The sequence below is a fragment of the Phocoena sinus genome, chromosome 20, assembly GCF_008692025.1.
Source record: "Phocoena sinus isolate mPhoSin1 chromosome 20, mPhoSin1.pri, whole genome shotgun sequence".
Lineage (NCBI taxonomy): Eukaryota > Metazoa > Chordata > Mammalia > Artiodactyla > Phocoenidae > Phocoena > Phocoena sinus.
Window position 1 is genome coordinate 37148174 of NC_045782.1, and position 11942 is coordinate 37160115.

Consider the following 11942-nt stretch of genomic DNA (forward strand, 5'->3'; position numbering starts at 1 on the left):
AGTCCCCCAAAGCAGAACCACCTTCGGCTTCCAAACGTCCCCTTTGCAGCCCAATCCCTGCAGCCGCTGAATACCCGCGACACCCTCCCTGTGCCCCTCCCCCCTCGCAAGAGTAAATACGCACTTTACGGGCACCTCTTAAATACTAGGCACAGCTCTAGCCCAGTGCATGTCCAGAGCCTAGCATGGTGCCTGGCATACAACAGATGTAAGGATTTCTGGAATGAATAAATGAAACAAACTTCATGAGTAATATGCCCGACCCACACAGCGTGCTCTTAACCAACCCCGTGGCCCTTCACTGGAGCCAAAGGCCCTTATCTCGAGTTTCACTAGCCCACGTGGGGGCAGGCTCCGGCCCGCGTCTCCTGCGCCCAGAGACTGAGTCCACCGCTATACCAGCTTGCACCGCGACGCCGGGCTCTTCCGCACTGAGAGTGACTTTTCACTTTGCGCTCTCCTCACCTTGGTTTTGGCTTCTCAACCAAACTCCTGTCTGATGACTGACAAAGACACAGAGCCAATAGGAAGCCAAAATGTCCCGGAAGGGTCGGCCTCCCAGCCAATAGAGAGAAAGCAGCGAGGGTGGTTGCGCAGTGAGGCCCATAGCAGGTTGGCCGGAATTGTGGCTATTGGAGGTCCTAATACGCCGCAATCATGGTGAGGTGGGGAGCAAGGAGAAGGGACACGGGGTAGGGATTGAGGAATGGGGAGGGGTGTCATGGGGAGTTTGGGAGGCGTAGAGGCCTGGTGGGCGATTGAAGGAAGCGGCTCCAGTTTGAAGGGGGAGCGGACCGCGGTGAGGACCGAGGCAGGGAATGGGGCTCCTCGCAGCCTCCCAGCGCTAATCTCAGAGCTGGAGTTCAGGGCATCCAGGCGCCTCCAGAGTGGAGGACGATGCGTACAGGAGCCTCCGAATCAGGAGCTGCGCCGGGCCGCGTTTGGCCCCACGCGCTGAGCCCTTCCGCTCTGTTTCAGTCTATTATGTCCTATAACGGAGGGGCCGTCATGGCCATGAAGGGGAAGAACTGTGTGGCCATCGCTGCCGACAGGCGCTTCGGGATCCAGGCCCAGATGGTGACCACGGACTTCCAGAAGATCTTTCCCATGGGCGACCGGCTGTACATCGGCCTGGCCGGGCTCGCCACCGACGTCCAGACAGTGTGAGTGTCGGGGGTCCCCACCTACACCCAGGCTTCTTCTTGGACCATTCTTGCCTAGCGGCTCGAGTGGCGTGGGTGTTAGTCATCTACTAAACAACATCAGTGAATCTGAGACTTTGCCGAACACTGTGGAAAGCACCTTACATCCATGGACTTTAATCCTCTTAACCACGTTCCCATGTTGTCCCATTTTGCAGATGAGGAAACTGAGGGTCACAGAGAGTGTATTGCCCAAGATGTAAGCTAATGAATGACCCCCCAGGATCCCAATCTCTGAGGCCAAAGCCCATGCTCAGCCCCTAAAGAACTTCAGGTCTAGTTGGGAGAAAAGGCAGGCATACAGAAAGATAACTAACCCATAATAAGATAACGAACCCATATTAACTGCTAGAGCAGTTACCTAGTTGACCGTGGTTCTGTGAGAGAAGGGAGAGTCTGGGAGATGAACTAGGTGGCTCTTGTGATGGTCCGGGTGTGAAGGTTGTGGTTCTGATGGGGTGGTGAGGTGGGAAAGGAAAAGAAGGCATTTCTGAGAGTTGTTGCTGACCAACCTTAGTGGCTACTTGGATATTGTGAGGCCAAAGAGTTAACCATTGAAGTCGGGGTTCGTGTCTTTTTTATTTGTTATTAGTATCTGTTCTAGTACTTGGCATGTAGGCAATCCAGAAGTGTTTTAAAGGTGATTTCTGTTTTGAGCATGTTGACTGAAATACAGGAATTGGGAAGACTGGTTTTAGGGGAAAGGTGACGACTTTGATTTTGATACCGATTTTAAAGGGACAAGGCAAGCCAAGTAGAAACATCTTCTGAGCAGTTGGGGTCTTGAGATTATATCTCAGGGCTGGATAGGCATTGGTGATTTGTTAAATCTATGGGAACAGATTCTGGAGAGACAGAATACACAGAGGGAAACAAGCTGCAGCTCCAGAGCTGAACTGTATATTCAGCAGTCAGTTGGGGAAGAAGAGAGGCCAGTGGAAAAGAGGGTCAACGTTTCAAGAGGGAAGATGTGGTCACAGGTGGCCTAAGGAGCAGCAGTTCCTGGACTTTGTTCTTAGAAGATTGACAGTTCACTAAGGTGGGTGGGAGCTTGTCAGAAAGTTTTCTCTCTCATTTCCCTTAAACCTCTCTAAAGTCTCAAGAACATCTATGTTGGAAATTCTTCCTGAAATCTAACCCAACCAGCCCTTTTCTTCCATTGCTGGTGGAATCAGAGAATGACGGCTTAGCATTGCTGTCAGTATGAAGGCCCCCATCAGCCTTCCTCTCTCCAGTCACTGCCGTTCCCTTCACACTATTTCCTTTTCTTCAGGAGCCTCTTCTCACCGAGTTTGCATGTCTGTGGGCCGTAATTGCTACCTTTGCTGGGCCTCAGTTTCCTCGCCTGTATGATGCTTAGGTCACATCGAAGGCTCTTTGTTCTGGTGTCCTGTTACTCATTGCTCTGCTTCCAGCATGTGTGTCACTGGTCTGTTCCCTGCAGGGCCTGTCCCTGGGCTCTGAGATGGGAGTGGAGGAGGTGCAGCCTACTTTCTTAGGCGCCTTTCAGTCCATTAGCAACAGCTGCTGCTTATTAACACCCATATATTATCACACAAAATAAGGTGACTTATTTTGTCCCTGTCTTAGGGATGGAAAACTTAAGTGGTAAGATGAAGGCTTAGCCCAGCTCAGCTCTCTCAGTTCACTGCCCTTTCTACTGTAAGCCACCATCATTATGTCTGCAGGCAGACTCCTACCCAGAGTGTACTGTATAAACTATTCCTCAAAAAAGTGGGGGGAGAATCCACTTCTTAACTCCCCTTTTCTCACCCTAAAAAAAAGTATGAGAAAAAAGGTTAGCAGAGTGGCATGTTTATGGGTAGAAGTGTTAGACAAGACTGAAAAGCGGATGTGAGGCTGGACTTCTGGTAAGAAAATCAGAAGAAAATCTGGCAGATGGGGAGGAGTCTCTTGGCAGGGGCTGGGATTGTGTGTCTCCTTAGGCACCTCCTGACCTCCATGAGGCGGACACCAGGGGACATTCAGCAATGACTTACTAACTCACTTTTCTCCTTTTACCACAGTGCCCAGCGCCTCAAGTTCCGGCTGAACCTGTATGAGCTGAAGGAAGGTCGGCAGATCAAGCCTTACACACTCATGAGCATGGTGGCCAACCTCTTGTACGAGAAACGGTGAGTAGAAATGTAGCCTGGGACTCGGGGAATGCAGAAACCTTTGATTGGGAAAGTAGTATGGAGGGGGCACCCAGGAAGGAGATTCCTCCTCCTTGACTCATTTCGTATTTGCTGGATAGTATCCTTATTTTCTGGGTCTTTTCTGTGGACCTAACAACCAAATAGGAAAGAAAGGGCTACTTCAGAAGAAGACAGGGAATGCAAGCAGCAAGTGAAGTTGCTCCCAGGAAACAAAATTAACGCTACCAAAGTGTGCCCTGGCATCTCCCAGCCAGGAGCCACCCTTACCCAAGAGCTTATTCTGTTGTCATTAGATACTCTGGAATACACAGAACCTAGGAATTGGGTATGTTAACTTTTGACATTTGAGGACTTTATGATGAGAAAAGAAGGGGCTCCTAACTGTAGAATTCAGTGCAGAAGCTGGGATGAAATTGAAGGGAGAACCCTGTAGGTACTTTCCCCACCCACCTCTGGGCAGAACTGGGTGGCAAATGGGAATGTAAATTGGTACAGCCACTATGGAGAACAGTATGGAGGTTCCTTAAAAAACTACAAATAAAACTACCATATGAGCCAGCAATCCCACTCCTGGGCATATATGTGGAGAAAACCATAATTCAAAAGATACATGCACCCCAGTGTTCACTACAGTGCTATTTACAATAGCCAGGACATGGAAGTAACCTAAATGTCCATCAGCAGAGGAACGGATAAAGGATGTGGTACATATATAAAATGGAATATTACTCAGCCATAAGAAGGAACAAATCTGTGCTATTTGCAGAGACGTGGATGGACCTAGAGACTGTCACACAGAGTGAAGTAAGTCAGAAAGAGAAAAACAAATATCATATATTAAAGCATATATGTGGAATCTACAAAAATAGTACAGATGAACCTATTTGTAGGCAGAAATAGAGAGACAGATGTAGAGAACAAACGTATGGACACCAAATGGGGAAAGGAGGGATGGGATGAATTGGGAGATTAGGATTGACATATATATACTACTATGTATAAAACAGATAACTAATGAGAACCTACTGTATAGCACAGGGAACTCTACTTAATGCTCTGTGGTGACCTAAATGGGAAGGAAATCCAAAAAGGAGGGGATATATGTATACATATAGCTGATTCATTTCATTGTACAGCAGAAACTAACACAACATTGTAAAGCAACTATACTCTAATAAGAAAAGAAAAAAATGGCCATTAAAAAAAAAAAAGACTGGGTGGCAAGAAGACAGGTTAAGCTTTTTTTCTTTCCTTTTTTTTTTAACTTTTTATTTTGAAATAATTTTAGACTTTATAGAAAAGTTGCAAAAGTACTCTTTAGCTTTCAAAACTAAGTTTTTGCCATTTCCATACCTGGAGCAATATTATTGTCTTTTTACTATTAAAAAATAAACAAAACAAATGGTTACCTTTTTTTTAGGTTTATGTTAATATCCTCAGCTATGAATTGTCTGCCATATGTAGTAACCATGTTTATCAAAATCCCAAATTGAGAGAGGCTTAACAAAAGATCTTTTTTTTTTTTTTTTTGCGGTACGCGGGCCTCTCACAGCTGTGGTCTCTCCCGTTGCGGAGCACAGGCTCCGGATATGCAGGCTCAGCAGCCATGGCTCACGGGCCTAGCCGCTCCGCGGCATGTGGGATCTTCCCGGATCAGGGCACGAACCCGTGTCCCCTGCATCGGCAGGCGGACTCTCAACCACTGCGCCACCAGGGAAGCCCCAAAAGATTTTTAAAAACTGGTTCATGGGGGTGGGGGGAGAGGTCTTTATTTTTCCTTCTTTTTTCTTTTTTAATTTAGGTATAATTGATTTACAATATTATATTAGTTTCAGATATAGGGAGGAAGTCTTACAAAGTTGTACAGATTAACTCACATTTCAGTATATATTTAATGGCTCATGTTTACTCATAATAAAAATACAGGACATTGAAGCTGACCTGGAAAATTCTAGATTCTCAGCTACTGTAACCAGGAGCTTTCTCTACAAGCCCAACTGAAATCATTGATTTTCCAGCAGGATAGGCTAATGCAGTGATTTGCAAAATTGAGCCATGTACAGACCCTTTTTAAAGTAAATAACTTCTCATGGACCCCAGAGAATCCATCCAAGCACCTCTGTGAAACACTGACCTTTAGGTGGTACCGTGACATCGACACGACTGGAAGTACAAACGCAGGCCCTGAGCCATGTTGTATTTATTTTTAAGGTCATTACCCAGATAATACAGGACATTCTTATATTAACTTTGTTTTCAGTTTATTGAGAGGAAAATACAAAATTTAAGATTTGTTAGAGAAATTTGATACCTAGGGGTCTGTTTGAGAAATGCCAGATCGAAGTGGCTACTCCAACCTCTTCCTCCACCTTACAATGAGTATTTTTTTATTTAGAATTATTTTTCACAGAGTTGTAACTTAAGATCATGCCCGTAGAAATTACTGAGAGCTGATATAAGACGTGGAAAATGTCTGTTTACTTACTCTTTCTATTGAGGATAGTGGCTACTACTTTTTGAGTATTTTCTGTTTTCTATCTAAATATCCCTAAGATTGATTCTTCTTAAAGCTCAGTGTCTAGAACAAGTTTCTGATAAGCTATTATTTCCTAATGGCAAACAATGAAAATAACCCAGCTCACTGAGTACCCTTGTTTGCTTTGTCTGCTGGGAGACTCAAAACAAAACTTTGTGTTTTGTCTGAGTGTCTTGTATTCTTGATTTTGGGATTGGTTTTTTCTTTAGTTGGTGCATAGGAAGAACTTTTTTTTTTTAAATTAATTGAAGTATAGTTGATTTACAATGTGTTAGTTTCTGGTACAGCAAAGTGATTCAGTTATACATATATATACATACTGTTTTTCATATTCTTTTCCATTATGGTTTATTATAGGATATTGAATATAGTTCCCTGTGCTATACAGTAGGGCCTTGTTTATCTATCTTATATATAGTGGTGTGTACCTGCTAATCCTAAACTCCTAATTTATCCCTCCCCACTCCCTTTCCCCTTTGGTAACCATAAGTTTGTTTTCTATGTCTGTGAGTCTGTTTCATAATTAAGTTCATTTGTGTCATATTTTAGATTCCACATAAGTGATATCATATGGTATTTGTCTTTCTTTTTCTGCCTTACTTCACTTAGTATGGTAATCTCTAGGTCCATCCATGTTGCTGCAAATGGCATTATGTTTTAGCGGTTTGGTTTTATTTTTCAGTGTTTTTTCTACAAACTGCTTCAAATCCTTTTATGAAAGGAGTAAAGGTATAGGTGTATAAATAGAAGATTGAATGGTGATAGGACCTGGATGAGAATAGGGAGAGTAGGTTAAAAAAACAACAACAGAATAACCAAAGAAAGGAAGAGGAAGAGAGGGTCGGGGTGAGGAGGATATGAAGGCAAGTGTCAGAGAAAAGAAGAAAGTCTTAGAGCATTGCTAGATGCCAGGAGAGGGGGAAAGGGGATTGTCCCAAACGGGCCCTCCACTTTCCTCCCTGGGTCTGGGCCGGGGCCTTGTCTGAACAGGCCTGAACAGGAAAGTGAATGTTCTTGAGCTCCACTTTCTCTCTCTGCTCCTGGCCCCCACAGGTTTGGGCCCTACTACACTGAGCCGGTCATTGCTGGATTGGACCCGAAGACCTTTAAGCCCTTCATTTGCTCTCTAGACCTTATCGGCTGCCCCATGGTGACTGATGACTTTGTAGTCAGTGGTACCTGCACGGAACAAATGTACGGGATGTGCGAGTCCCTCTGGGAACCCAACATGGTGAGTTGGTGGCATGGAGCGGGGCTGGGTTCTCAGGTGCCCACCCCTTGGCCATCAGGGGAAAATGTGTTTACCTGGCAGGTAATGGGAAGAATGGTGCAGGTAGGAAAGAAAGTCACAGCTGCTGAGCCTTGGAAGGGCATCCAGAAACTCCATCTGCTTCCCCTACAAGGAAGGGCCTTGGCTCCCAGGGAGAGCACCTTCCATGAAGAGACCTCAGTCAGATATTTGCTACAACAACAAATAATTCCCCACGTTGGGTTTACAGGGTTCTCATATCCATTCATTGAACACACATTTAACAAGGTATAGCGTTAGGGGCAGCTCAGGAGAATGGGCTGTGGAGTCAGGTTGTCTGGGTTGGAAACCCAGATCCACCTACCATCTCATTAGTTATGTTCAGGGTAAGTCACTTTACTTCTCTGTGCCTCCACTTCCTTAGCTGTAAAATGGGGATAATAGCAGAATCTATTTTATGAGTGGTGGTGTGAGGAAATCACCTGGGAAGACAGGAGCAGTACCTGACAGGGTCGGCTGTTGTGCCAGCTCTGCCAGGCTCCGGGGAAACCAGAGAGCCTGTCTTCGAGGGCTTATTGCAGTCTAATGAAATAAGACAGACCCACAGATACCTGTTGAAATGAAGTTTGCCAGGAACAGGAGGAAAGAAAGGGCCTGGCTGGCAGAAGGAGCAGCCTGTGCAAAGGTCAGAAGTACAGGAGGGGCCCAGTGTGTTCAGTGACTGGAGAGAGCTTTCTGTGGCCGCTGGCGTGTGGGCAGAATGTGGGGTGAGAGGAAGGAGGAGAGTGAAGTCACGATGAGACTCGGAAACACCTTGGATGCCACGCCAAGCAGTTGGAACTTTTTTTTTTTTGATTTTGATTTTTTATATAGCAGGTTCTCATTAGTTATCCATTTTCTACATCTTAGTGTATGCATGTCAATCCCAATCTCCCAGTTCGTCCCACCACCACCACCCGCCCCCCCACCCCGCTTTCCCCCCTTGGTGTCCATACATGAGTTCTCTGCATCTGTGTCTTTATTTCTGCCCTGCAAACTGGTTTATCCGTACCATTTTTCTAGGTTCCACATATATGCGTTATTATACGATATTTGTTTTTCTGACTTCACTCTGTATGACAGTCTCTAGAGCCATCCACATCTCTACAAATGATCCAGTTTCGTTCCTTTTTATGGCTGAGTAATATTCCATTGTATATATGTACCACATCTTCTTTATCCATTTGTCTGTCGATGGGCATTTAGGTTGCTTCCATGACCTACCTGGCTATTGTAAATAGTGCTGCAGTGAACATTTTGGTACATGTCTCTTTTTGAATTATGGTTTTCTCAGGGTAGATGCCCAGTAGTGGGATCGCTGGGTTGTATGGTAATTCTATTTTTAGTTTTTTAAGGAACCTCCATACTGTTCTCCATAGTGGCTGTATTAATTTACATTCCCACCAACAGTGCAAGAGGGTTCCCTTTTCTCCACACCCTCTCCAGCATGTGTTGTTTGTAGATTTTCTGATGATGCCTATTCTAACTGGTGAGAGGTGATACCTCATTGGAACTTTTTCTTCTGACATGGTGTCAAAGGCAGTAAGAGACCTGAGGCACCAGAGGCCTGCAGGTCGGTGTGGCACTGAGGTCCTGAGCAAAGAGAGTGGCAGTGGGGGAGCGGGGCAGCCAGAGTCTAGAGTACTTGGTCACTTAAAACAGAAGTGAGGGAGGTGGAGATGCTGAGGACACTTGAGTTTTCTAGCTAAGCCAACCAAGATAGAGGATGTGGTGGATGCAACAGGTTTGGGGGGAAATGGGTTCATGGTTGGACAGGTTGAGTTGTGCAATACCTCTGAGCTACCCAGGAGGAGAGTCCATGAGATAGCTGGTAAAGCACATAGGAGCCACGGGGATTCTTCCCCCATTTTATAGAAGAGGAATTGAGGCTTAGCGAAGGGACATTGACTTGCTCAAGGTCACAATGCTGGTTAGCGGAGGAAGTGCAGGGCTTGAACTATATCTTATGTAACCTTGCTGCCTTCTGAGAAGGAGGTGAGGGGGCTTCTCGCATCCAGGGAACCATCCCTCACTCCAGACACGGGAGGGGCCAGAGCTGGGCACCTTGAGCCTAGAGAAGAGAGAGTTAAGGGGCCAGACCAAGTGAGGGTCCAAGGCTCTGGGGATTGAAAGGTTTCTGCTCTGTCGGCAGGACCCAGAACACCTGTTTGAAACCATCTCACAAGCCATGCTGAACGCTGTGGACAGGGATGCGGTGTCGGGCATGGGAGTCGTTGTTCACATCGTGTAAGTGTGCACTGGGGGAAGTCTAGAAGCTCTGCAGACACGTGCCTCTCCCCTCCTGCACAAACACCCCGTCTGCCCAGCCCCTAGTCAGGTGTGAAATAAGAAGGGCGCTTGCAGCAGGCCCGGGATAGCAGAAATCCATGCTTCCTAAGGGTGGCAGCTAAGGTGGGAGCCTACCCAGATTCCCCGGCCTCCGTCTGGTGAGGCTCTGTGTCCCCGAGTCTCCTCCCCTTGCTCAAAATAGACATTTCTTTCCTTCCTGAGCACTGTCCCCAAAGTCTCAGGGACCTTTGTGGGGATGAGCCACAGCAGAGCTACTGCAGACTGATCAGAATAAATCGTGGGGGGCTCCCCTCCTCTCCCAGCTCACACCAGCATGGGACCCACAACTGTGTGGTGTGCTGGGCCCAGGGAATGTTTTCCCACCCCCCAGCCGGATGCCTAACTGCCACCCTCCTTCCCTCTTACTTGTTTGGGGCTGTCACCAGGAACCTGGTATCCTCCCAACAGCTTTCCTTGGGAACCTCCCAGAACAAGCATTTGGACCCTTTTGTTATGGGGTAACCTGCTTAATTACTGTGAAAAACAGGTTGGGGCTAATACAATTTACCACCCCAAGGATCTTTTCCCTTCACTGGAGTGAAACACCTCACACCTCCTTCCTAAGTTACTTGTTCTCTAGGCCTGGGGAGCTCCTTCCCTGCTTTGGAGCGCTTCACACTCCAGCCCTGAATCATCCCAACTCTTGATGGCTCCAAGTTATGGAAGTTTCTCCATTCTCCCCTTCCTCACCACAGGCCAGAAAAACAAGCTAACATTAGTGTAACGTGGGCAAAACAGTTAACCCCAGAGTTAGGACAGCTGTTCTAGTTTGTTCTGCAGTCTAGAATGGGTGTAGATGTTCTGTGACTTTCTCCCTCTGCAGTGAGAAGGACAAAATCACCACGAGGACACTGAAGGCCCGGATGGACTAACTCTGTTCTTCCCAGAGCCCACTTTTTTTTTTCTTTTTTTTAAATAAAAGATTTTCTTTCACTCCTGCTTCTTTGAGTGTTTTACCACAGATCTCTGTCCCCAGTTGGGCAGTTACAAATAGCTACTCGGGGTATAGCTCAGCCCTCAGGTTTTCTTGACTTGCAGCGTGCTCCACTGGTCCACCAGTGGGGATAGTATCTATAAATCACTTGTTGGGTACCTGCTATGTGCTAGGCCCTGCACAAAGTGCTTTACACATTCTAAAATTTAATCATCATATTGACTCAAGGTAATATACATTAATTATCCTTGTTTAATGAGTTAAATAACTTGCCCAGGGCCACTTTGTGATAGGGCAAAGATGTCAACCCATGTTCCATTTGACTCCAAAGCCTAGCATCCTTTTTACTCAACTCTTGGAAAACGCTTAAATCTTCTTTGTTTCAGGTAGAAATTTGGCCAAGTATCCATAAGTAATATCCTTGCACATCAGTGTTTCTTTTTTTTGTGTGTTTTTTTTATTTTTTATTTTTGGCTGCGTTGGGTCTTCGTTGCTGCGCGCGGGCTTTCTCTAGTTGCGGTGAGCGGGGGCTCCTCTTTGTTGCGGTGCTCAGGCTTCTGATTGCGGTGGCTTCTCTTGTTGTGGAGCATGGGCTCTAGGCGCGCGGGCTTCAGTAGTTGTGGCACACAGCCTCGGTAGTTGTGGCTTACGGGCTTTAGAGCACAGGCTCAGTAGTTGTGGTGCACGGGCTCAGTTGCTCCGTGGCATGTGGGATCTTCCCGGACCAGGGCCTGAACCCGTGTTCCCTGCGATGGCAGGTGGATTCTTAACCAATGTGCCACCAGGGGAGTCCCCACATCAGTGTTTCTTAACCTTAGCTGCATATTAGGCCCCTAGGTCTAATATGGTATTTTGATCCCATCCCTGATTTATCTGGCCTTTTAAAGGGGCTGGGGCACCTCTTTTTTTGAAAAGTTCCCCAAGTGATTCCAGCTTGCAACCTGTAGCAGATGCCCTAATAAGCAAGTAGTTCCTAAACTTTAGCCTCCATTAGAATCATCTGGGGGGCTTGTTAAAGCAGGGGTCCCCAATGCCTGGGCCTCGGACCAGCGGGCGAGCGAGCGAAGCTTCATCTGCCGCTCCCCATCGCTCGCGTTACCGCCTGAACCATCCCCCACAACCATCTGTGGAAAAATTGTCTTTAATCCCTGGTGCCAAAAAGGTTGGAGGTCACTGTGTTAAAGCACAGTTTCTGATTCAGAGCTGCAGAAGGCCCTAAGAATTTATGATTCCCAGGTGCTGGTCCAGGACCACACTTTGAGAACCACTAGATTTTTTTTTTTTTTTTTGGCTGTGTTGGGTCTTCGTTTCTGTGCGAGGGCTTTCTGTAGTTGTGGCCAGCGGGGGTCACTCAACACGGTGCGCGGGCCTCTCTTGTTGCGGAGCACAGGCTCCAGACGCACAGGCTTAGTAGTTGTGGCTCATGGGCCTAGTTGCTCCGCGGCATGTGGGATCTTCCCAGACCAGGGCTCGA

The 11942-nt window shown here is 46.8% G+C and overlaps 1 protein-coding gene across 1 annotated transcript; it reads left to right on the plus strand.

The window, feature by feature from the left end:
* The first annotated feature begins 553 nt into the window (after positions 1-553).
* On the plus strand, positions 554-10467 carry PSMB3 (proteasome 20S subunit beta 3). Its single transcript, XM_032617803.1, has 6 exons — positions 554-660; positions 979-1163; positions 3230-3337; positions 6951-7128; positions 9338-9432; positions 10358-10467. The coding sequence occupies exons 1-6, from the start codon at positions 658-660 to the stop codon at positions 10404-10406; spliced, it is 618 nt and encodes a 205-aa protein (XP_032473694.1). The 5' UTR covers positions 554-657; the 3' UTR covers positions 10407-10467.
* The last annotated feature ends 1475 nt before the right edge of the window (positions 10468-11942 follow it).